At 44.9% G+C, this 24812-nt stretch overlaps 5 protein-coding genes across 7 annotated transcripts; 2 read left to right on the top strand and 3 right to left on the bottom strand.

The window, feature by feature from the left end:
* Positions 1-1236: 1236 nt before the first annotated feature.
* On the bottom strand, positions 1237-2238 carry LOC6902127 (farnesol dehydrogenase). Its single transcript, XM_002133622.3, has 3 exons — positions 1639-2238; positions 1437-1577; positions 1237-1369 (listed from the first exon to the last, which is right to left on the bottom strand). The coding sequence occupies exons 1-3, from the start codon at positions 2212-2214 to the stop codon at positions 1328-1330; spliced, it is 759 nt and encodes a 252-aa protein (XP_002133658.2). The 5' UTR covers positions 2215-2238; the 3' UTR covers positions 1237-1327.
* A 1744-nt stretch (positions 2239-3982) lies between these two features.
* Positions 3983-7877, top strand: LOC6902128 (O-acyltransferase like protein-like). Of its 2 annotated transcripts, none has more exons than XM_002133623.3 (10): positions 3983-4073; positions 5008-5481; positions 5539-5893; positions 5952-6025; positions 6082-6284; positions 6337-6449; positions 6510-6726; positions 6782-6954; positions 7023-7482; positions 7536-7877. In XM_002133623.3, the coding sequence occupies exons 2-10, from the start codon at positions 5190-5192 to the stop codon at positions 7758-7760; spliced, it is 2112 nt and encodes a 703-aa protein (XP_002133659.2). In that variant the 5' UTR covers positions 3983-4073; positions 5008-5189; the 3' UTR covers positions 7761-7877. The 2 variants fall into 2 exon arrangements, with proteins under 2 accessions (XP_002133659.2, XP_033239191.1); XM_033383300.1 differs by having other exon boundaries at positions 4008-4073; positions 5095-5481.
* A 284-nt stretch (positions 7878-8161) lies between these two features.
* On the bottom strand, positions 8162-11526 carry LOC6902129 (nardilysin-like). The gene has a single exon (XM_002133624.3). The coding sequence runs from the start codon at positions 11473-11475 to the stop codon at positions 8251-8253; it is 3225 nt and encodes a 1074-aa protein (XP_002133660.2). The 5' UTR covers positions 11476-11526; the 3' UTR covers positions 8162-8250.
* A 2485-nt stretch (positions 11527-14011) lies between these two features.
* LOC6902130 (nose resistant to fluoxetine protein 6-like) lies at positions 14012-16890 on the bottom strand. Its single transcript, XM_002133625.3, has 9 exons — positions 16557-16890; positions 16140-16494; positions 16007-16080; positions 15739-15941; positions 15559-15671; positions 15272-15488; positions 15039-15211; positions 14514-14979; positions 14012-14452 (listed from the first exon to the last, which is right to left on the bottom strand). Exons 1-9 carry the CDS (start codon positions 16855-16857, stop codon positions 14105-14107), a joined length of 2250 nt encoding a protein of 749 aa, XP_002133661.3. The 5' UTR covers positions 16858-16890; the 3' UTR covers positions 14012-14104.
* Positions 16891-23498: 6608 nt separating this feature from the next.
* Positions 23499-24508, top strand: RpS10b (Ribosomal protein S10b). Of its 2 annotated transcripts, none has more exons than XM_001355453.4 (2): positions 23499-23608; positions 23866-24508. In XM_001355453.4, the coding sequence occupies exon 2, from the start codon at positions 23867-23869 to the stop codon at positions 24347-24349; it is 483 nt and encodes a 160-aa protein (XP_001355489.2). In that variant the 5' UTR covers positions 23499-23608; position 23866; the 3' UTR covers positions 24350-24508. The 2 variants fall into 2 exon arrangements, with proteins under 2 accessions (XP_001355489.2, XP_033238604.1); XM_033382713.1 differs by lacking the exon at positions 23499-23608 and adding an exon at positions 23613-23627.
* Positions 24509-24812: the final 304 nt, after the last annotated feature.

Genomic DNA, 24812 nt, shown 5'->3' with positions numbered 1-24812 from the left:
CTAACATCTCTACTAAGCCAGAAGTCTTACAAACATCTCACGCTCTTAGATTAGAATTAAAAAATTACTCTAGATCAAACTCAAACGAATCAATTGCTTCCCTCAACCCAATAGACTCTTAAACAGCAATGGAAGATCCCGACTCATGGTCCAGATCCACTCCGTTCCGTTGGTACATGGTACATACAACCAATTCCAATACAACATTACAATGGAATATTCATGAGATCTTCATAAAAACAAACTCAACCGATATCTTATGTTTTCAGGAAACACGCCGTATAAAACTAAACACTCCCCACAGAGCCTCTAGCGTTCTGCAGCGGTCACATCCCTGGCTATAACAAATATCCTCGAGACCTCAATGGGCCTTTCATAATAGCTGCTTGCCGAGGAGCAGCCAGATTTTCACGCCAGTTTTTAAATTTTGCCAGAGCTCGCACCACGAATCTCTTGGGGCCAAACCAAACACTCCTTTTAATTTCCGCGATTAAACCAACAGCGGCTTATAAACTTCCAGTCAGCTGTGATTATACTTGCGTTTTAAGTGGGTGGCAATTATTTAGAAGTTCCCGCTTTTGTGTCAAATTGAATCCGATTGCCAATGTCATTTGTATGACAATCGCATCTGCGCTTTCCACGAATTCAATGATGGTATTTGAACGCCTAGGGCTGTTTTTCCTTTCGTCAGAGTCACATGGACTAGGTTTCCTTTTGGACTGTACAATTGGGTGAATTATAATACATGGAATACGAAGATATGTTTAGATTGGTGCCAGAGGTACACACTGCACGACGAAGAGTGTGTGAGCAACAGAGAGAGAGAATGTAAGCCGCTGCAATTTCATTTGATCCTTCTGGCTATAATTGCTATCCGATTTGATTCAAATTCTGCAGTCTGGTAGATATAGTCATTCTCTATTATTCTGGTTTTGGGTTTTCTCCTATCTTCAATATTGTGGCTGCCAGAGGTCCTTTTGTGGTGGCGGTAGGGGACTTATGGTCTCTGAGAACAAGACTTCAAGCCAGACGAACGGACAGTCGGATAGACAGACATAGCTATATCCCATATATACTTCCTACTTGGTGTTACACACATCCACTGTGACTTTTAATCCAATATACCCCTATACTCTTTGAGTATCGGGTATAAAAATCATAATTCCTTAAGCAACTTAAAGCCCCAAATTCATCAGAAAAAGCCGGTTTGGTTCGTTGAGTAAAAATGCTGTTGCATAGTGTAATCTTTCATAGATTTCTGAGAAGCATATAATTTATTGTGTTGTATGTTATGCATATTTTTTGGAGTGCCACCTCGCTGCTTAGGCTAAAACTTTTCACCCTGCACCTTGATGGTGATGTTCTGAACCTGCCAAGAATACGAACGTCGGTAAGTACAATATGAGGGCAGAGCATGGGCCATAAGGAAAGCCTACCTGTACGTTGGGTGGAGTGCCGATAGTCCAGAGAACCGCATCGGCAACATCCTCTGAGTGCAGCATGGGCATGTGTTGCTTGATGCACGCCGAGATCTCCGGGGGCAAGATGTCCGTGTCGACAATGCCAGGACTGATGGTCTGCAAGGGTTCTCCAATGATGTCATTGCTAGAGTGAAGGTAAAGGGAAGAGCCTTCTTACCGACACCCTGACAGGGGTTTTGTGGCGTTGAAACTCCTGGCGATATATTTCGTTCATGGCGCGGAGCGCAAACTTACTGGCCGGATAGACATTGAGTGAGGGGAGCTGGGGACCCAAGTTGGGCACATGGTGTCCGGCCACGCTGTTCACGATGACCACGTGACCCTCGGCCCCGCGCTTTTTCATCGATTGAAAGGCCTCGCGGATGCAGTAAATACTGCCCATGACGTTAGTTTCTATAGTGTCGCGCATGGCCGCCGTGTTTCCCTGACCGCTTAGCTCTCCGGTGGCAATGATGCCTGCATTGCTGACCAGCACGTCCACGCCACCTAGCTGGCGCTGTGCCCAGTCGAAGGCTGACAGTACCTGCTCCTCGTGCGTAACGTCGCACCTCAGCGCGTGCAGACGCCCCTGCTCTGCCTCGTGTAGTCCTGCCCGCAGCTGCTCGACACGATCCTGGCGGCGCGCCAGTCCGACAACTACCAGACCGGCACCGACCAGGGCGCGCACACAGGCCGCACCAATTCCAGCACTGGCGCCAGTCACTACCGCCACTTTGTTGCGCCAACGTTCCATGGTACCCAACGACTGAGGTTCGCTGACGTGGCCGCTACTTTTGGGACCTGGGGGCGGCAGCGCATCGGCCAAGGAAGCCATACAACTAAAGCGTCAGCTGTATCGATTTCCTCAGAGGTTGATTGGTGAATTAGGGCGAACTACTTAACACCAGCTCCCCACCAAACCAGTCGTTGCAACGATTGTGGCACACCTTTAACAGAAACGAGTCTCTTTCCCTGCTCTTGGTGGGGGGCAGGACACGGACAAAGCTAGGAGATCAGTCTAACAAATAACACGGGGAGAACCCGTCTGACAGGTCCTTTATACTGGCAGAAGGAATCAAATAGGACACCTAGGTCAAGCATCTCAGCTTGAAAGAGCATGTCCATCGATTGAACACGCACTTACTATATGAAAACGAGCGAAAATGTTGTCTGCCGCGACAAGGGTATACCCGGTACTCAGTCGGTGGATAGACATGTGAGCTTATGATTTATGAAACTCACACAATATATGTATTTCCGCTACATCTACATATCTCTCGCTCTTCTCACACCAACACCAGACGTTACATCTGGCTACGCTCCGCCAGAGGGCGCACACTGCACGAAAAATATGGTGAGAGGATGACAAATTGATTTGCTAGTTCTGGCTATAACAAAAATACGGAAGGGGATCAACAACTGGTAACAAACTTTATTCATGTGTTATCACAGGAGTCTGCACACAAAATTTGATTTCTCTCGCTCTTATAGTCTCTGGCTGACATGGCTATATCGACTCGGCTATTGATCAGATTCAAGAATATATGTAGCTATCAAGACAAGAGCAAGCTTTCCTTTTAGACCAGGGATTGACAAAACAGCAATATTGTGCAATTAGGGAGCAAAACATATCCATATATATGTAAAGATCTTATATAAATTTTCCAAATTTTGTGTCATCATTAAGTGCACAATTTGGTTTCAGCTGTTACGAGCAAAAGAGCCTTTGTTCCGATAACTAAATCGATTGCAGACCGATGTGGTAAGGGCTGCTGTTCGCTAAAGGTGGTATTTTGGTAGGACAGCCAAAGCAGACCGCGATCTCACTTAATTTTGGCTCGCACTTATCATAAGAGAAGGCAAAAACATAGAGGGAAAGAGAGAAATAGAGAAACCACGACCGCTAGTTATTTTATAAAATTACGTCTTGCACTTCGCTTATCCTCTTTTCACCACATAGTTTATATAGTTTTCACACTCATACCAGCCCTTATATATTGTGCAACGATCTGATAAGGGGTGGACGCTATACGAGAGAGCGTATACGTATATAGCGTTTCCACAGCAAATCGAGTTGTAAGCACCCGATCGGAACCATGTGGTCATTCTCTATAGTTCTGCACTTTCGGTTTTCTCAAAATTTCTTCAAAATTGTTGAAAGCACATTTTTCCTTCAAGAGGTTCGTTTTTTTGGTATGATATGACAGGAGTCTGTTCACAAATTGCGGTTCTAATAGCTCTAATAACGGAAGAACATGCCTATTTTGATTCGGCCATTGATGCTGGTCAAGAAAATATACACTTTATGGGGTCGGAAACGCTTCCTTCTGGGTGTAACACACATCCCCTCTTACCAAAAATCGAATATACCCCCATATTCCTCGAGCAGCGGGTATAATTAATCGCCAGTGTAATCGCCAAAGGCGGAAAAATGAAGGTTATCTGAAGCGTTTTAACTTACAAGTTGAATATGTACTTATATTTGACTATCAATCGAAATGGCCTTCTAGTCAATGCGACCGATTGTGGCAGATAGCCCGTTTCTAACGAACTGAATTATTTGTTCGACTAGACGATTGCAACGAACAGAAGCTAACAATTCTTCATCAACAGGTGAGTGAAGGCTATCCGTCTACTTTTAACAGAAGAAGGAAGCGTATAATCAGGAAGCAATAATGTACATTGAGACATCCATTTTTGGGGGTGTATAACACCCAGAAGGAAGCCTTTCCGATCCCATTAAGGATATATATTCATAATCAGCATCGAAAGCCGAGTCGATATAGCCATGTCTCATATGAGCTCGAGCAAATGGATATTGTTTGCAGACTCTAATGCCGGTGTTCCATTTCTCACACACAGAGTGGCTTAGCAGTACAAAAATTCAGTTCTGAAAAATGTTTTTCCTTGTTTTCATGGCAGGAAATCTTTGATTAGCGTGTTTTGCTCTTTATCAGAGGCATTCCGAATGGTTTTAGTAGCAGACAATCAAACCATATCACAAGAACCATTTTTCTATTGTTGTCTTTCTAAAGATTACTTTACAATCTTTCTTTTCCAAGTATAAGTTATAAGTAGGATTTTATACAAATCAAACAACTAGTATGTTAAATGCCTGCCATAGGAATCTCTGGTTCACAGAACTTGATAGTCTTAGATCTAAGTTGTGGTTTCTGATGAAGTTGAAGTCGGAATATTTCCGACTGTAATCAGGTTGTATGATATCACGCATGCTAGGCATGTTGTTTGTTATTTTTTGTTTTAAAACAAATATTATTTGAAAGGACTCGATCGAAGGGCTCACCGTTCCCTCATTGCAAAGATGATTTTTGTACGAACTTGAATAATAAACTTTCATATTTCCGGCATGTATAATTGTGTAGCGTCATTGTAGAATGTATACTATTCCTTAAGAATATTTCCTACATCATAGGAACCTTTTTATCAGGTAATAGCCATCTACACACTTATAGTATGAGTAGTTACTGGCTAAATCTGAGTGCGGTTAGGAGTACTTATGACTAACAGTTTTGGCCCCCCTCGTCAGATTTCAGATTTCATTTCCATGAAAGATTGCCATTAAGAGCTTCCACTCTGCTTATCGTTCTTGGCCCTGCCCGACGCCGACTATCAGAAGCCCAACACTCCCACATACATATGTATAGAAATATGTATACATAAAGGCCGACGCAAGCCAGTCCATCAATTGTTTACCACTGACCGACAGACATGGCCAGCCCCCTACTGGTGTTATTTTTGGCGGTCTTCAGCGCCGGATCCACCGTCAGCCATGAGCTTCAGCCCACACCCACCATGGACAGGGACCATTACATGGCCGCCTCCAGACTTCGAAGCTTGGTCACTGAGTTCGTCGACTACTACCAGAATATTACGCTGGCGGATCTGAATTTGTATCAGGATGAACATCCGCGGCTAACCACGGATCAGGATCTGGAGTGCCTGAAAGATCTAGCCCTTACCATGCAGGACCTGTCCTCGGGCGGAATCTGGGCACTTAGAAGTGAGTTCAAAGGTGCTTTTCCAAAGGATTGAGTCCAATACGAGTTCTCTTATTCAGTGTTTGACTCGTGGGGCTCGCTGCCCTCGGGTATGCTCTATGGCAACATGTTGGATCTGGGAAACTACGACGAGTGCCTCAACGTTGATCACGCTGTCACCGCCAGTCACAGCGTCCGGGGAAAGTACTGCTTTGCCCAGGTCTCGCTCGCCGCCAGCATTTCCTCGCTGCTCAACATAAAGACAGCGGTCTGCTTTCCCGCGTCCTGCACAGCTGCCAGCATGGACACGCTGCTGCGACAGCTGTTCGAGAAGCTGCTCAACGTCGAGATCGGTGCGGACCTGCAGTTGGTGGACGAGAGCACGTGCAAGACTGCCCAGAGGGAACCCTACGACGGACTCACCATATTCATCATGTATGTCCCTCTCTGTGCTGATTTTACTCGCTCGATTTTCTAACCCAAATCCTTGCAGAGTCGTGTTGTCGGTGCTGTGTGCTCTGATGGCCCTGGCCACCTTGTACGACTATTTCTTCGCTAAGGATCAGAGTAGGTGGACCATTTTAAATATTTTGCTAAGCTAATGCCTCCATCTGTTGTCGTAGAAACACTTTCCCCGGTGGTGAAGGCCTTCTCGGCGCGGGCTAATTGCCGGACTCTCTTCCAGATTGTGGACACCAAGTCGAACCCCAATGTGATCGCCTGCCTCCATGGAATGCGCTGTCTGTCCTTCGTCTGGGTGGTGTTCGGGCATGTCTATCTGGTGGCTGTCATGGGGCCCGTTATGAACTACGTCGATTTCCCAACGGTAAGCTGGCTGGTCAGCCCGGTAAGCTCGACTGAAACCTTCTCTCTTCTAGTGGTACCAAACGGTATTCAGCATGCTCATAAAGCAGGGGGTCTACGCGGTGGACACTTTCTTCTTCCTGAGTGGCCTATTGCTGGTGCTGATTGCCCTACGCACGATGGAGAGGTATGATTTTGCTACCACCACGATCGTGCTCTGCTTATAAACCGCTCGCTTGCTGTTTAGGACAAAGGGAAAGCTCAACATACCCCTGATGTATCTGAATCGGTATCTGCGCCTCACGCCCCTCTTGGCTCTGGCGATCCCCATTTACATGAGAATCCTGCCCATTCTGGGTGACGGGCCCCTGTACGGAACGGTTTCATTCGACAACTACGCCAGCTGCAGCGACACCTGGTACTTGACGCTCCTGTACGTGCAGAACTATGCCACGGACTCAATCGTAAGTCCTCGTACATGATGAGTACTCGCCACCTTGCCCCATCCTCAACTTGCAGTGTGTCTCGCATTCCTGGTACCTGGCAGTGGACATGCAACTGTACATCGTGTCACCCTTTCTGCTGATTGCCCTGTACAAGTGGGGACGGCGGGGAGCGGCCGGGATCCTGGTGCTGATGCTCCTGCTGGCCTCCTGCCTTTTCAGCATGATGGTGATCAAAAACATATCCACGTTAGTACAAGCCCGTGCATCGACTGAGAGCCCCCGCTAGTATGTATCCGTGTATCTTGCTCTTACAGTGGCTCCCTGGAAAACAATCCAATGAAAAAGCTGTACTACTCCACACACACTCGGGCCTCTCCCTATCTCATTGGCATCCTGTTCGGGTACTTCCTGCACATGAACCGTGGTAAGCCGTTCAGGCTAGGCCGTGTCGCCGTGTTCCTGGGCTGGCTGTTGAGCCTGGCTCTGCTCTTCACCTGCATATTTTCAGTGCATGGCAAGGGAATGGGTTCGCTGCCGGTAGTGGAAGAAGCCTTTTACCTGACGCTGTCCCGCATCGCGTGGCCCCTGGGGCTGTGCTGGGTGGTGTTCGCCTGCATGAATGGCTACGGCGGCCTGGCCAACAGCTTCCTATCCTCGCCCCTGTGGCAGCCCCTGTCGAAGCTCTCCTACTCCGCCTACATCTTCCACATGGTCATCGAGTCCCTCAACGCCGGCATTACGCGAACCAACACGTACTTCAGTGATTACCAGATGGTAAGCTTGGATCGCCTTGACGAGACAGCTCTTGACGTTATTTTATCCCTCAGATGCTTCGATTCTGGTCCGACTTTGCCTTCACTGTTCTGTTCGCTTTCCTTATGCACATCCTGATCGAGGCGCCCTTCGGTAGCCTGCAAAGCCATTTCCTGCAGACTCGCAAGCCCAGCCCTAAGCCTGCGGAGGCTGCGACACTCCCTGAAGGACCTACGAACAAGCCGGCTCCTGATCCGCCTACAGTTAAGGACTCACCCACCTCTGACGTACAGGAGTAGGGGATTGGACCTAATTTAGCTAGTAGGATGGTTATGGAAGCCTATACTAGGCGCATCTGTGGGCTATCTTTTATATTCTTAGCGTAATAGTAAATAAAAAACAGCGTTACATTGAAAGTGGTTTTATTGTTTTTCAAAATGTTCTCCAGGAAAAGGAATGCCCATTTGAACACATTTTCGCAGCACTTTGCAACACTCAAGAGCTCTTCAAGACAAGGCTTCATTCAGGCTCTTTCGGAGTCGTAAAAACGTTGAACACTCTGTCTTTATAGCCAGTACTCAAATACTATGTCCATGATCAGTGGCACGGCTACCGACAGAAGGCAGAGAAGCGAACAACTGCCTTGCACGATGTGTAAGATCGGTCTGGCAATAGGTTGAGGTTATGAAATTCGGGACTGTACAGATTTTGGCTCGTGATGTTTGCCAGGATCGCTAGAGACTTCCTTTCTTTAATGCCTGTGGCTTACATACTTAATTTAACAATTATCTAGTATTCTGTGTTATTTCTAGGAGACGCCGGATTAGTGATAATTAATGGATACACATATAGACCGTTTTTAAAAGCCGCAATATCCAGTATGTGCGAGGGATCCTGGCCATTTCCCATCAGCTCTATCTGGATCTTATTGCCCGTCTGTTCATCGTTCAAATTACGCTGCACATCTTCCAGCAAGTTCGCCAAGGATCCGCTGGGGTTACCGAAGCCTGCTTCTGAGCTCTGCCTAGTAGCCACAGCATCCGAGATGGACAGCAGAGACCGAGATGGTGGCCTCTTCCGACCAACCACTTGAACTGAAAGCTTTCGAAAGCTATTGTATTCGTAGTCCATCCATAAGTCCCATACGTGCTGCTTTGTGAGGCCCTTCAGCGTTTGTATCTGCTCTTCCCTGCGATTGAAGAAGTACTCAGTAGTTACGATCTCCCTCCAATTCCGACATACTTCCTCGTCCAGGCTACTGTCGCCCCTCCTCTTGCGACTGATCAGCGTGTCGCACACATCATCGAACTCCGTTTCGCTGAGCTGGGCCACGAGGCCTGGTATGCGGGACCTAAAGGCCTCGATGCGTTGGTCAACATGGTCGGCCGAGTGCTTGGTCTCTTGGGTGATGATCGTCATGACACAGGCCAGCACACCGTAGTCGGTGTCTTGGTCTAGGCTCAGGCTGTAGCCCAACTGTTCCTGAGTGCGCAGCTGGCTGTAGAAGGGTTCGCCCGCAATCGACTCTACCAGATCCATCAGGCACTCCAATTTGAGATCACCCGGTCCCATTTGATAGTAGTTCGTTACGATCGTGTTCGTGTCTTCACGGTTTAGGGCTTTCGCCCGCAAGTAATACGATCCGAGTGGTATCTGCACTAAGCTGTTGCTCAGTGAGAATGGATTATCCAATTTTTGGCTATTGTAAGTGGTAAGGACTAGTTGCATTGCCTCAAGCGCTTGTTCTTGGGTAAAGTTTCCCTGTACGAGTCCTTGGACGTACATTTTCTTGTGGAAATTATCCTTAAAGTGCTCGATGTCGTCCACGGTTACAGAATCGATTGATTCATATTCCTCCAGCATACTGAATCCCTTACTCTCCAAGACCTTGTACAGCAAATCGTGATTTAATATCTTTCCATTTAGGATTCTATTGAAAATTTGACGCTTTTTGAGGTCTTTAAAGGAAATCACTTGAGCCGGATCCAGCTCTAGAGTGCACATCACCTGCATGATTATTTTCACCAAAAGAAGCAGCTTCTGGCTGTAGCCATCAACACGCAGGACCAGTCCCTTCTCACCCATACGGAGGTCATAGAACAGACCGGCCTCTAAGGCGGGATACAATTGCTCGGCGATGCTGAACTCCACCAATTCGGTGAAAAGCTCGCCAGCCATACAATGCCTCGCACTTTCCCGCACCAAAGGAGTAACGAAGTACATATTTATGTAGCCATCGGGTAGTAGGAAGATATCGTCCTGTCGAAACCACAGCTCGCAATAATCGTCCCATATGAGGGCCCTGGGGTGACGTGGTATTTGTGGCCTGCCAGCCTCTTGCCAGTGCAGCGTGAAGTCCGTGGTTATGAAGGGGTTGGATGGTGGAAAGGCCAGCTCCTTCAGTGGTGCTGGATCGTGCCACATGGCTTTCCATGCGGAGGGCATGGGAATCGTCGTGTACTGCGTGCCAAACCATTTCTCCCTCTGATCGTAAATATGATCCATATATGGTAGCACCGAGGAGATCATTATGTTGAAGCGAAAAGCAGTTAGGTGCTCCTTGAGCATCAGTAGAGCAGCTGCATCGTATTCGAAGTACAGAAGTGGTCCTGTAAGGACATCCTTTGGCGGCAGATACCCAATGCCCTCCACCACTCGCTGCACGTTGTCCCTCGAAGGCAGTTCGATTTCGAAACGAAAATTGTTTTCCTCAAGCTGCTGAAACTCCTTGTACATCGCCTCTCGATGCCCACTGCTCTCGTTAAGCAGTTTAATCCATGCAAACGTGGCCTCCAGTACCTCATCTAGGTGCTTGAACCCATCGCCTGTAAGGGCAATGCAGACATTGAACAGAGAGTAGATGGAGTTCGAGTCGAAACTGCTTAACCCAACACCCGCAAAGACGTTCGTGCACCAGAGACGGCGTCGGAAATAGGAGCACAGGCTGCCCACGCCCTCGTAGGCGATCAGTTGCGAGAGAAAGGAATCTGGCTTGCACCGATAGTGAGGCCGCATTGGTGGCAGAACCCATATCAATTCCAATCTGCACACATCCTTCACGGGCCTGACCAGAAAGACGTCGCGAAATAACGTTTCATTGAAGGCCTTCTGATAATTCAAGCCTTCCATATCTGGGGCGTTCTCCTGGCTTTTGGGTATATCGGCACAATGACGGACCAGTAGTTCTTCCAGTTCGTCCAACGATTTCTGCGACTCAATGCAGACAATCATGCGATTGGATCCGTAATGTTTTCGTCGAAACTCATGAAGCGCCTCGTACAGCAGTTTGTCATCCTCCTGATCCTGAAGAGATGTTAGATTTCCCCAACTGAAAGTGCCATGGGGATAACCATCGCTGGCGAAGCTCGCCAGTATCTGATCACGGCGCACACTGTCCCGCATATAGGCCTGTTCGAACTCCGATTGAACTGCAGAACGTTCGCGGGCTATGGCATCGGGTAGCATGAGTGGAGCTCTGATCAGGCTCATAAACATATCCACGGCCTTATCGAGATGCGCCTCTTCCACCTCAAAGTAAAAGCACGTATCCTCGTTCTCTGTGTGCGCGTTGCTGAAGCCGCCGTTTTTCTTTAAGTATGCATCAAATTCGTTTTCAATCGGATACCTCTCGGAGCCCAGAAATATCATATGCTCCAGAAAGTGTGCCATTCCCTGATACTGTCGCGGCTCGCTAAAGGATCCCACGTTCACAAGCACCGCACAGGCAGCACAGGTACTTCCACTAGGGTGCTCCACCGATGGCTTGAAACTCTCACTACCACTGTCCCCCACTGTGGGTTGCACATCCTGTGCTTGGTCTATATTATGAGGAGGCACTGATATCAGCATGGCACGCAATCCATTCGATAGACTTAAGGCACGGTACAGTTTCCTGTCGGCATCGGATTTATCCGGTGGCTCATGGTATTGGACAGTGGTCTGAAAGAATCGATCTATCCACTTGAACACTTTTTTCGTGATTTTTCTGAGGCTGAGGGGGGGCTGTAGGCACATCTGTAATACCAGGTGTTGTATATATTTTTCAAAAATGTAAAAACCATAAACCGAACACATTTTGTATAGGTTCCTAGACTTTCTGGGATGCCTCCTTCGGTCAATTGCTCGGATTATAATTCCCTCTACTATATTACATCAGACATTTAACATTTGACTCTGTAAGCCACTTCCCTCTGGCACGTAAACTTGCCCTTTTAGGGTTTACGACCAACCTCCTGAGATGGATTTCTTTCTACCTCTGTTCGAGGCCTCAAAAAATCCCTCTCTTCACCAGTTAAGGTTACTTCGGGAGTAACATTGGGCAGCCCTCTAAGCCCCTTGCTGTTTACACTCTTTATTAATGACTATTTGTCGGTATTAACATACTCTCGAGTACTTATGTATGTGGATCTTACTATAGAATGTGGAACCCTGTAGAATCAGTCAAGAAAAACCTTTTACTTTTGGCTCTGCGGGGTCTTAACTAGGATGCAGTAGATTGCTTTCAATAAACCTTCCATTCTTAGTGTGATTTTTGTGCACAACTTGAGCAAGGGTCTCGTGGACAGTCCCTGACTTGGCCTGACTGTCCTGACCTGTTCCCTTCGCTTTGTAAATCGAATTCATCATTGGACTCGGACTCGGACTATAGTTCCCTCTACCATAGTATAGCCACCACTAATTCTCTTCCTCTTCTTAAATTACTAATAATCACATACCCTTCTCGGAATTATTAATGGTATTTGTATTTTGTTTAGCTCGAATTTTCCTTTAATTGGTCTAACATCTATCATTCCTTTAGGTACGCGATTGGTTCGTTTATACGCGGCGCGCGTCATGCGGCAGCGCTTCTTGGCCGATTGGGAAAACATTACTATAAAAATACCAACAAAAAATATCCGAAAAAGTGAATGGAAAGTTAATAGAAATGATGTGTCAGTTGGCTAAATTAGTAACCTTTCAATAAATAAATGAGTGAATATAAGGCAATCGATTTTTATGGATGTTTAATGTTTTTTTGCATGGTGGACTTTTTTGGCAAAAATAGAGAACAAACAACAAAAAAGGGACATTTTGATGGGCATGAATGAAAATATTTGGCATCAAACTATCGACCTAGTGAAAACCTTTTGTTTCACTCAAGTCAAAAGTTATACCATTTTATGTCAGTGGCAATCTGAATGCCATCAATCACAGTCGAAAGCGCTGCCAACTAGTGTCGAAGACGCGTTTCCGGCGCCAACCGGAAGTGAGTTATGGAATAAGACGCCAATCATCAGCAAAAACATCAGTAGCGACATCGAATAGGCGATGGCGATGGCGATGGCCATGGCAATGGCGACGACTAGCGAACAACGAATGATTAATTGCTGGGGAGGAATTTGCATCGCTCGTTAGACGGGCAACGGGATAAGCCATCAGATACACAGCACACAGCGGCAGCTAAGGGTTAATATGAGTCGGCAGCAAATCCATTTTTCAACACGTTTTCAACTTGCCCTAATTGAATTGCCAAAACTAAAGCTGTCAGAAATGCGTTTCGCCTAGAGGACCAAGGACCAACGACCAAGGACCAAGGGGGGCCCAACCGCAAGGCATAAATTCAACAGTACCTACTCGTATGTGGCCAGCAAGCAGAGAGCCAGCAAGATTAATGAGCGGAAATCATTTAAAGCATTTTTCAAATTGTTTTCCCCACGGAGTCGTGGCAGTAATGCCCGTCTGGCCACTGATTTGGTCTGGCCTGCTCCCACACATGTACCGGGCTAGGCTGCTCCTTTAGGGGGCTTGGTCAAATGTAATTATGCGTGAGCCGAATACAAGTGTGGTCCTCTGGTCGAATCAATGTACATTGCTCGTACATGCATGGCTGAATGGGGTAAATGGTCGCCATCCCAGGGATCCCAAGGGGTCAACTCAGGCGCTTTTAAAAAGTAACTTTTACTCTTTGCAAATACATATGCCGATACATTCATATCGAAATATATTTCTGGATCTACAAGGTCTCTTCGATTTCCACACAAGAACACTTACATCACGAGGCCTGGTACTGCCTCGTGATAGGGACGGGACCCTGACCCACCTTTCGTCCAGACTGTCATTATCTGCTGCTCCTCGTCTACGTTCTGAGTGCTTCAGCTACCAGGGGCGGATGCTTCAATGACCAGGGACGGATAAGAGTGCGGAGTCTTCGCGGAGGCTATAAGGAGACCTGCTCCCTGGACAAAGCCGTCATACAGCGCGGCATTAGCAGGATTCGGGAACAAGGAGGACTCCCTATACCCGGTACTCAAACTGAGGGCATATCGTATTAGATTTGTGGTGAAGGATGTGTGTAAGGCCCAGAAGTAAGTGTTTCCGACTCCATAAAGTGTATATATTCTTGATCAGCATCAATAGCAGAGTCAATACAGCCAAGTCTCAGATATCTCAGAGACTAAGAGAGCTAGAACAACCAACTTTTGCAACCAGACTCCAGTGATGTGCACTTTGGGCTCTTTGGAGAGACTTTTTGTCGATCGACTTTAAGTCGAACAATAAATATTATAAAACATATGTATAATATTTCGTATATTTTCGTTTATATGTACTTAAAGATATGAATAATTGTAGAGCTATCATAAATACGGATATCTAACACTTAAACCTAATTGTTCGTTGGCGCAGCCTCTTGGCCGCCTTCTTCAGGCAGGGATGGCTTGCTCGGAAGAGGTGGAGCAGGTTCGAGATCCTTCGCTGGTGTTTCGAAGGTGTCGCTTACTTCAGGCAGGGATCGCTTCCTGGCCAGAGGTGGAGCAGGTTCAAAGTCCTTCGCTGGGGCTTTGACGTCTGGTGCCTCGCCGGTCTTGTGCTGCGAGACGGGGGCCGGCTTGGGACTGGCACTGCGAATGGGCAGCAAGATGGCCTCCAGACCACCGAAGGGGGCCTCGATAAGGATGTATGCGAAGAAGGCGAGCAGGACGGTGAAACCAAAGTCGCCCCAGAAGCGAAGCATCTGAAAGTAAGTAAATTTCAGTGACGATGGCTGATGATCTGTTGTCTCCGCTGGAGCTTACCACATCGTAGTCACTGAAGTAGGTGCTGGTGCGCGTCCGGCCGCCGTTGAGGCTCTCGATGAACATGTGGAAGATGTAGGCGGAGTAGGAGAGCCTCGACAGGGGCTGCCACAGGGGCGAGGAGAGGAAGCTGTTGGCCAGGCCGCCGTAGCCATTCATGCAGGCGAACACCACCCAGCACAGCCCCAGGGGCCACGCGATCCGAGCGAGGGTCAGGTAGAAGGCCTCGTCCAATATGGGCAGGGATTCGCTGTTGTTGTGGTACCCATACAGCGCAAAAATACAGGTGAAGAGCAGGCCCAGGCTCAGCAGCCAGCCTAGGAAAACCACAGCTGGGCTTAGCTTCCAGGACTTGCCCCGGTTCACGTGCAGGAAGTAGCCGAAGAGGATACCGATGAGATAGGGAGAGGCCCGAGTGTGCGTGGAGAAGTAGATCCTTGGCATGGCATCGGCGGTGTGGGAGAAGCTGCAGCGAAGGAGAAACGATGACGATACCGTCTGTAACTATCAAGGTCTTCCACTTACATGGAGTGCTTGCCCACGACCATTATGGTGAAGAGGCCCGCAGCCAGCAGCAGCATTAGCACAAAGATGGCAGCCGCTCCCTTTCTGCCCCACTTGTACAGGGCGATCAGCAGGAGAGGGGCAATGATGTACAGTTGCATGTCCACAGCCAAATACCAGGAATGGCCTAAGCACTGGAGGATTTGGAGAACATCATCATATGACTTCGTATATTACAGTTCTGGGAAACTTACAATCTTCTCCGTGGCATAGTTCTGAACGTACAAGAGCGACCAGTACCAGGTCTCCTCGCAGGTGGTGTAATTGTCAAATGTAACTGAACCGTAGAGCGGTCCGTCCCCCACAATGGGCAAGATCTTCATGTAGATGAGAATGGCCAGGGCCAGCACGGGTGTAAGTCGCAGATACCGATGCAGATACATCATGGGTACATTGAGCTTTCCCTTGGTTCTACAGAGCGAAAGAGCTGTCAGTCAATGGGCTGGACACAGGTCAGGCTTGTAGGCAAAGCAAAACATACCTCTCCATGGTGCGCAGAGCGATTACCACGAGCAGCAATCCGCTCAAGAAGAAGAAGGTGTCCACCGAGAAAACCGCATACTGTATCAGCATGCTGTAGGCAGACCTGGTCCACTAGGCCAAGGAAAATCGGGTTGAGCATGGATTTAACTTTAGCTTTAGGCAATTAGTCAGGGCTTACCGTGTACGCTTGGATGAAGTTCAGATTGGGCGACACGGCAGCCACCAGATAGTCATGTCCGTAGACCACCCAGACGAAGGACAGACAGCGCATGCCATGAAGACAGTCAATGATATTGGGGTTCGACTTGGTGTCTACGACCCGGAAGAGTACCCGCGAGTTCGCACGCGCCGAGAAGGCCTTCACCACCGGTGAAAGTGTTTCTACGACAAAAGATATAGGCAATAGTTAGCAAAGGAAGTAAAATGGACTCCATTCAGTCACTTACTCTGATCCTTAACGAAGAAATAGTCGTACAACGTGGCCAGGGCCATCAGAGCACACAGCACCGACAACAGGACTCTGCAAGGCTTTGGGGTTAGAAAATCGACCGAGTAAAATCAGCACAGAGAGGGACATACATGGTGAATATGGTGAGACCGTCGTAGGGTTCCCGCTGGGCAATCTTGCACGTGCTCTCGTCCACCAACTGCAGGTCCGCACCGATCTCGACGTTGAACAGCTTCTCGAACAGCTGTCGCAGCAGCGTGTCCATGTTGGCAGCTGTGCAGGACGCGGGAAAGCAGACCGCTGTCTTTATGCTGAGCAGCGGGGAAATGCTGGGGGCTAGCGAGAACCTGGCAAAGCAGTACTTTCCCTGGACGCTGTGACTGGCGCTGACAGCGTGATCAACGTTGAGGCACTCGTCGTAGTTTCCCAGATCTCTCAGGTTTCCGTAGAGCACTCCCGAGGGTAGTGAGCCCCACGAGTCGATCACTGCAGAATTTAACAAATTAGAAACACACGGTTGCACATGTCAAGGCAGCAATGAAACGTACTTTTGAGTGCCCACATTTTAGCTGAGCCCACATCCTGTGTTAGTAGGGCCAGGTCCATCAGGCACTCACGATCCTGCGCGGTAGGAAGGGCACGCTGATCCCGAATCATGTCCGCCAGCGTGATATTCTCATAGTAGTCTAAGAACTCCACCGCCAAGCGACGAAGTCTCGATGTGGCCACATAGTTCCCTGCGGCCATGGGTATGTGCTGGGGCTCAAGGCTGACGCTGGAGCTGGAGCTGGCGCTGACGAGCGCCAGAGAGCACAGCAGTAGCTGGATCACTAGGGTTGTGGGGCCCATGTCTCTGGGTCTGTAGTTAGCGATTGATTGCTTGACTACCAGCATTTTTCTGCTTTTATGTCCGAGGGCTTCGACTCCGATAAGCCTGAGGTCACCTGTAGTCGCTGTTACCACAGAACCCTCCGTAGATCTGGCCAAGCACCGGAGCAATTAATAGGTAATCTATTATCTGAAGAGCCGATTGCAATGGCCACGTTAGTCATGTCTGGTCGAGATTGGCCAAGTCTGTTCGTAAGATTATCGCACAAATGTGCTCAGTAGTGGGTATGATTAGGCCATTTTACAAGCCAAAGTCATCCCGATCAAGCCAATGCGAAAAGCTTCCACTACTCCATTTCCATTCATCCGCCACTCCCTTTTCTTTTGTTATTCTACGATATTAGTTTGTCTGCGATAACCAAAGCCCCAATAAAAAATCTGTCTAGACTCCAGACTGAGTTAAGGCTCCGAATATTTCTATATTGTTTACTAAACGAGCCTGGACCTTGATCGGCTTCAATTTTGCCAGCTAATATTTAGAAAAGAATTCTAATGATGAACCAAAAAAAAAACACCAGATGGACTGAATATGAATTATCAATATTGATTATTGATAACAATAAATGAGTAATGAGGAACATGCCAATGACAAGTATGCACCCTTGAGTTCCATCGAATAGTATCGGGGGGCCACGTTCTGAAAATAATCTCCTCTATGCCTCAACAAGCCATATTCGCTTAGGAATTAATTAGAATTATTTTTCCGTTTGTTCGTATCCCGCTGATACGGCCGTAGTTCCGTTGAACTAGAAAAATTCAAGTTTAAAAAATACGCGGAATCGTATCATTTAATAGGTGATGAACGTGAAATAATTGTTTTCTAAATCGAAATCCAAGAAATCGAGTGGACTTGTCGCGGATCGGCTTGGTTCAACGGTCGACAGTTCAGTTAGTATTTTCTCAACCCTAGAAGTTGCCACGTCCAACCGCCGTACCCGCTTCGGATTTATTCTGATTGGTATTAATATGAAAGATGAAGAAAGTGTATTGAAATCATCATTATTTACGCTACAAGATCTTTGTTTTTTTTTTGTTTATGTTTTGGATGTGTTGAAGGCCACTTCGTAAGGCCTCTTCAAACCTGAGTAAACACTGTACTCCTACCCAAAGATCTTATCTCTTGCATAAGGTTTGTCATACCAAAGACCATATAAATAGTAAGATGAGTAACCTCCATACATTTCACTGGCCATATGCAGCGAGGTTTATTGGAACTGGACTGGACGAAAACCGCGCTGTCTAGCTCGCCCGAACACGAGAGTTGTGCTTGTGTGAGTACGCGAGAAGCAGCTGATTCCGAGCCGAAACAGCTGTTTATGAAATTTCTTCGAGAATACTTCGAGATCTATACTCTCTGTATTCATATTTAGCTTCTTAGTAATATGCACTTATTTAAATACAAAATAATTGCAAAAGTTCGCTGAAGGATTTTCGATCCATAATAAATTCGAGGCAGACGCACGCTGAATACCCTAGAGACCTAGAGACAATTATTATGAAATTATTCTTCAAAATGTGACAATGATAGAGACAATTCTCTAATGAATTTGTAAGTAATGGGTGTATGCTTCGACAGCGCCGTCATAAGTAAGCAGACAGACCTCATTTGCACTCATCCTCATATAGATACGTATGTGTATCTTTAGTAGATCGAACCAATCATTAGTCTGTGTATTTGAAATTATTGATGCCGATATTTTGTGAGTGATAGATAAGTATCCAGCTGTCGAATCCAGGAGCTCTTGAATGATCTCAATAATACAAAATTCGTGGTCTATAAAATTCTTTCGCAGGAATTTAATGAATTGTGGCATACGACTGTGTCTTATCTTTTAATGCAATGCAATGCATATTTTTTAAGAGATTATACATTCCATTTTATGCTTAATCTAAAACATAAAATGTATTCAATAATCAATATCCAAAATCGCCTTGAGTGTTGCCACAAATGTCTTCAATCATTTTAATCGTGACAGATTTTCCACCTACTTCTGCAGAGCTAGTCGTTCCTGTCACGAAAATCAAGCGACTAGATTAAGGTCTGCAAAAATGAATTTTATATTACGAATTGTCCGTACAACGAATTCGCTCTAGCTATATTTCATTCTGATCCCTTTTAATTCTCCACCAGTTTAAGGTACTATTTAATGAGTTTGGGAAATTAAATAATAAATTATAAAAGTTTAAATTGAAATTTTATTTTTTTTATTTATAATGCAAATTAAATTACATTTGAATTTATATTTATAGCCCAAAAAATGATCGCTTCGCCTTCCTCTGCAGAGTGCCCTAAATTTGTTCTTTGTATACCGGGAGGACAGACGCAAGCCGCTGGGACAGTACAGAGATGACCTGGATGAAGTCGTTCAGACAATGGTATTATGATAAAATATATGTAAAATATAGTGACGAACTTAAGTATTAGCCAAGCAAGACAGTTTCAGTTTGCTGCTGTTCTAAGAGCTGAAACACTGCGATTTTTACAGGAAATATATTGTATCTTATAAATTAATCAATTTTCTATATGCTTGACAAATTGTTATAAGCTTTTAATGTTTTTTTTAACAAAATTTTAAACGAAAAAAGATCTAAAATTAGATGAACAAAAGTAGTACCCAACACTTTTCAATGAGCTTTGTACATATGATCTTGTGATTATCCCAACTAGTCACGTCCCTATTTGTGGAAAAGTGGTCGCCTTTAGCTCTAGTTCTGTATAACTGTCCAATATTCAATGGACAAAGTACCTTCAATGGAATTCATGTATAACTATAACAAACGAGCGGAAAGGCGCGGTCCCTTTTCTCGCTTCCAAATGCGTTGTTCATTCGTATTTGTTATATTCGTATAACCGTAAAGGACTGCCGCAGGTCTACTATTAAGATCGTAGAGCAGTCCTTATTTGGGTGCCCGGCCACAGGGACAGCGATGGGAATGATGCCGCCGCCTAACTGGCTGGGCAGGGCACTACCATAAATTTCCCAGCGGAGAGCGAATGGGTAGAGATGCCAACAGGCGATGGAAGCAAACTATCACTTACACTATGGCCATATCGATCCCAAAAATTCTCGGCAGGAAGATATACTTATGTATACTCAGTAGAAAGAAGATCTCTGAAGTTACCCGAGACATCACGGGACACTGGGTCACATGCCTAAAGAAGACTGTCAATCCCTCACAACGATTTCTGCAAAAGCTATCGGGACGAGGAAGAGTGGGAGTCGGTTCCCAACTGTGGACTGGGCCATCCCGGGGATAATCAGGGATAACAGATACTAAAGTCCCGCATACTGATACCTCTTGAATGCTTTCGATCAACACGAATCCTGCCTTCAGTCAGATTATGATTTTTAGACCCTCTTTTAAGACCAACACAAAGTTTTCATACAGAAAATGCAACATATTGTATATAAATGTGGGCGATTATAACTCATCAGTCGTGTCAGTCACAGAAAATTACATTTAAAGTAAAAGTATTTAAAAAGTTGATGCAAATACATATGTACCAGACATTCGTGCTGGCTCACCGTGAGTGGGTTTTTACTAGACCCCAAGACGAAAACATTGTACAGTGGAGTCTCGGCGGTTTAAAGTGCAGCTGATAGCAAAGTCTGCCCTATATCAGCTGGGACTGTCTGGACGCTTTCGTCACCGTTTCGAGCCGATCGGATAATTCCACTAGCGCCATTGACAGGTGTCTAATCAGCAAGTACCGGCTAACGCAATTTATTGGATCCAAGCACCGTCCACGTGAAATATTCTACTTTGGATCTTTCACAAGCACCACTAAAACATACATAAATATGTAAGTAGACTATGCTTCGATACAGCCATGTTATAAAAGTATAATTTTTAGGGTCAGGGTCTCAGATTATCCGATTTTGTAACACCCAATTCTGCAAAATTGTTCGATCGTTTTAATATTTCCCAGGCCTTTGTAATCACAAATCTTTCAGAATGGTTTAGTAATGAAGACTATCAAAATGCTTTACTCAAGTATTAAAAAGTGGTTACTTAGAAAAGAATATAATCAAATACTGACAAAAAAGAAGATTCTATTTGAATACTACAAATTAAAAAAAAAAAGCTCAATACGACCAAATCGATATATCCATAGTACTGCTACCATTGGAACCATCGGCAAAACATCGTATTTATCAACTTTGAGCTCAAGTCTGCACCTCTAAACGTTGTCGGATCGGGCTATAACTTTATATTTTATTGTTTTATACCAAAAATAACATTTTCAGAACCCGAGTTCCTAGACTCCATCGCATTTCTTGAAGCTCTTACATTGCATAGATTACATTGGAGGAGTAATTTTTCAAGTAAAAGTCTTCCTAGTGAGAGAGTTGGGAGATTAAGTTATCTTTGAGTAAATGCCAGTCATTAAAACTCATCTTTTACTGTAAACTTCTAATGCTACTATGGACCCTTCTTTCGTAACTCTAATAATCCAATCGCAAACAGATTCCTCAATATGGGGCACAAGATATCGTCCCTTCAAAATGGAGAATGTTACAAGATAAACTTTCTAAACAAACATGATGGGTATGTAAAGCATATAATGGAGTCCTAGAACTATTTATAATAAATTTATTTTAAATGAATTTTAAAACTTGTATATCTTTTGTGGCATAGACCGCTAAAATGTATTGGGGTATCAAAGCGAACAGGGGATTGGGACATAATATAAGGCGGCCAAATTTGTGTTCTACGCCAGCGTCAGCATCTTGCTCTGGTGGCTAAAGATTTACAGCCATTCAGTGTGGCTTTAATACGTTTTTTTTTTTTATTTGATCCCATATAACCCGATTTTTCTCGTGCAAATTTGATGGGATCGCGCTGTGCCCAGAGAATGGCAACAAGCCACCGCAACTCAATTAAGTGAAATTTTGTACAATTCAGAGTGGCTTTTTATTTATTTTGTCAGCTTTGAACAGTAGAAATTACGCTCATATTTAACATTAGTGAAATAAACAAGAAAGTTAGATGCTTAGCAATTTATATTTATTTTATATTTTGTTATTATATTTACATATATAATAAATTTTACAAGCGTGACCGGCTAATGCAGGAAAATAATATGATGGATGTATTCCAAAGATCTTCAGATCCCCTATCTCAAGTATATCCACTAAGAAAAGAGCAGATCGACATAAAAAACCAACCCTTCCGCGAGATGTCAGTTTTGATTATGACTCGGATGAGTCGGAAATAGACGATATAAATCGATATTCGCTTAAATTAGCTGAACAAAACAACTAAATGCAAAATTTAGCATACATTTTTAGAAATAGTTAAATAGTATTATGAACGGATTATGAATTAAGAATTTGATCAAAATAAGAATTGTTTATCGAAAAATTTGTTTTATTATTATTATTACATCAAAATTACAACAAAATAATCCATTCACTTAAAATTGTAGTACTTTATTTATAGCTCTCATGACTTTCCTTTGTGATCACGAACACGCCTTTTTGCCATGTATGGGCTATTGGGGTAGGCGTGGTCAAATGAACTTAAAAACTTGTTCAAATATATAGAGTGCTATATTTATCAAATATACCAAATTTCAGCTCGATATCGACTTATTTGGGAATTCCGCCCAGTGTGCATTGGTAGATCTTTAAAAAACTGAAGATAAGTCTTGTAAATAGAATTAAGCTTTGTAATATATAGCTTTGTATATATATATATATTTCGTCCTTTGTGGGGGTGGAGCATACACTTGGGGGGTGAAATAAACTTGTAACAGTATGATATCACAGGAGTCTGAATTTAAAAATCTGTTATGAGCCCATCGGGACGGGCACTACCGCCATCTAGGCAGAAGCGGAGGTACTATACCAGCAACATTGCGACTGTTTTTTTTTTTGAACTATTTTGTTCAAAACTTGTTTTAGCCAAAATACAATAAAAGCAAGGATTAAAAACTATCCAAACTTGTAGAAAATTGATTCATCAATGGGATAAAATTATGTGGGCATGGCTAAGAGATTTAATTAGTCAGCATTATTCAATGGAATATCAAAATTGAGCAATATGAACGAATTTCCCTTTTCGTTTGTTTTGATTAACCTATTTCGCTACTTGTTTTTTGTTTGACTTGTTTCGCTAAAACCTTTTTTTAAGCAAAATCCAATAAAAGCAAGTGTTTTCAATAAGCCAGTCAAGTTGAGAATAGTTTAATTATTCGGATAAAATTATGTGGGCATGGCTAAGAGATTTAATTAGTCAGCATTATTCAATGGAATATCAAAATTGAGCAATATGAACGAATTTCCCTTTTCGTTTGTTTTGATTAACCTATTTCGCTACTTGTTTTTTGTTTGACTTTTTTCGCTAAAACCTTTTTTTAAGCAAAATCCAATAAAAGCAAGTGTTTTCAATAAGCCAGTCAAGTTGAGAATAGTTTAATTATTCGGATAAAATTATGTGGGCATGGCTAAATGTTCTATATAGCTAGTAATATTCAACGGAAGAAAGAAAACGAGGAATATGTGTAATAGAACTTGAATTCTTCAGTATATTTTTTAAATGAGACCGTATGTTTCGGTATGTTTCGGTATGTTTTGGTATGTTTCGGTATGTTTCTGACGGTCGGACGATATTTCTTATCGATAGGTCCGATATCAACCAGCCACTGACACTAGCTGTCAATTTTCTTTTCCTTTCTTTCCGGTCTCCGCTACATAGAAGACGCAAAGTACGTTAAATTGCTGAAAGTAATCTTGAATTTGAAACGAAATCCGAGGCAGTGATGAATTAAAGAAGTTAGCAGTGCCTGTGGTGACATTCACCGGTGGCATTGGTATTAATGTTGTGCTCTTTTTTTGTTTATGTGTGCTAAAAATGTACATTGGTTGGGCCTCCTGTGCCCCCTACTCCTAAAGATCGAACAACAACAACCATAACAAAAGCAAACTAATAGGTTTTTTATTCTTTTTTTTTTTGTTTGTGCAGCATGTTCATGCCAAAGGCCCATCGTGTCGCCATCTACGAGTACCTCTTCAAGGAGGGCGTCATTGTGGCGAAAAAGGATTTCCATGCACAGAAGCACCCCGAGTTGGAGTCAATTCCCAACCTTCATGTCATTAAGGCACTGCAGTCGCTGCATTCTCGCGGCCTTGTCAAGGAGCAGTTTGCTTGGAGACACTACTACTGGTATTTGACCAACGAGGGCATTGAGGAGCTCCGCAGCTACCTGCACTTGCCCCCAGAGATCGTGCCCTCGACCCTGAAGCGCCCTGCTCGCTCTGAAACTGTGCGCCCACGCCCAGCTGCTGGCGGCCCACGCGGTACTGGTGATGCCTCCAAGACTGGCGAGGATCGCTCGGCTTACAGACGCGCCCCCGGCGGCAGCGGTGTCGACAAGAAGGGAGACGTTGGACCCGGCGCTGGAGAGGTTGAGTTCCGTGGCGGATTCGGTCGTGGCTCGCGCAACTAAATACGCGGTGCCCTTCTTTTTTTATGTATCCATTAAACAAATGAGGATGTTTAGAGGTTTTCATCAGTCCGCAACAACAACAACAACATAAAAGAGTTGTGTACATGTTTTATGATATGAAAGACGATAAATTATAAAACATACGCAAGTGAAAATCAACGTTTCGTTTCAATTTTTTAAATGTTTGTGTGCAAACCAAGGAATGCCGCTCTGTGCCGCTGCAAAATTCTGTGCACAGCCCACCGGGGATTTTCGCTCCGACAAGAATTGCCTAGTGTCGTTGCTGGAGGCTCCAAAACGTTTCTCTATTAACAAACATTGTTTCTCTTAGGATTTGTCCCGTCAGCTAGGCCTTTAAAGCGACAACGATGTGTGCTGTGGAGTCGTTTTCCACAGGGCTAGGATCCAATAAACGCCGACAGCTCAGCCAAGATCTGGCTGTGAGGATGCAATCTCGGACACA

This window comes from Drosophila pseudoobscura, chromosome X, assembly GCF_009870125.1.
Source record: "Drosophila pseudoobscura strain MV-25-SWS-2005 chromosome X, UCI_Dpse_MV25, whole genome shotgun sequence".
NCBI classification, from domain to species: domain Eukaryota; kingdom Metazoa; phylum Arthropoda; class Insecta; order Diptera; family Drosophilidae; genus Drosophila; species Drosophila pseudoobscura.
Note: the sequence above shows the minus strand (reverse complement) of the source record. Positions and strands in the feature narration are given on the sequence as shown.

Bases quoted from the DNA above. Each gene is read 5' to 3' on its own strand.
- LOC6902127 (XM_002133622.3), bottom strand. From the start codon at position 2,214: ATGGAACGTTGGCGCAACAAAGTGGCGGTAGTGACTGGCGCCAGTGCT. The intron at 1,578-1,638 runs GTAAGAAGGCTC...GAACCCTTGCAG, and splicing joins AAACCCCTGTCAGGGTGTCG to ACCATCAGTCCTGGCATTGT. The intron at 1,370-1,436 runs GTAGGCTTTCCT...TATTCTTGGCAG, and splicing joins GCACTCCACCCAACGTACAG to GTTCAGAACATCACCATCAA.
- LOC6902128 (XM_002133623.3), top strand. From the start codon at position 5,190: ATGGCCAGCCCCCTACTGGTGTTATTTTTGGCGGTCTTCAGCGCCGGA. The intron at 5,894-5,951 runs GTATGTCCCTCT...AAATCCTTGCAG, and splicing joins GGACTCACCATATTCATCAT to AGTCGTGTTGTCGGTGCTGT. The intron at 6,727-6,781 runs GTAAGTCCTCGT...CTCAACTTGCAG, and splicing joins ACTATGCCACGGACTCAATC to TGTGTCTCGCATTCCTGGTA.
- LOC6902130 (XM_002133625.3), bottom strand. From the start codon at position 16,857: ATGGGCCCCACAACCCTAGTGATCCAGCTACTGCTGTGCTCTCTGGCG. The intron at 16,495-16,556 runs GTACGTTTCATT...TAAATTCTGCAG, and splicing joins TAAAATGTGGGCACTCAAAA to TGATCGACTCGTGGGGCTCA. The intron at 14,980-15,038 runs GTAAGTGGAAGA...CCTTCGCTGCAG, and splicing joins GTCGTGGGCAAGCACTCCAT to CTTCTCCCACACCGCCGATG.
- RpS10b (XM_001355453.4), top strand. From the start codon at position 23,867: ATGTTCATGCCAAAGGCCCATCGTGTCGCCATCTACGAGTACCTCTTC.
- LOC6902129 (XM_002133624.3), bottom strand. From the start codon at position 11,475: ATGTGCCTACAGCCCCCCCTCAGCCTCAGAAAAATCACGAAAAAAGTG.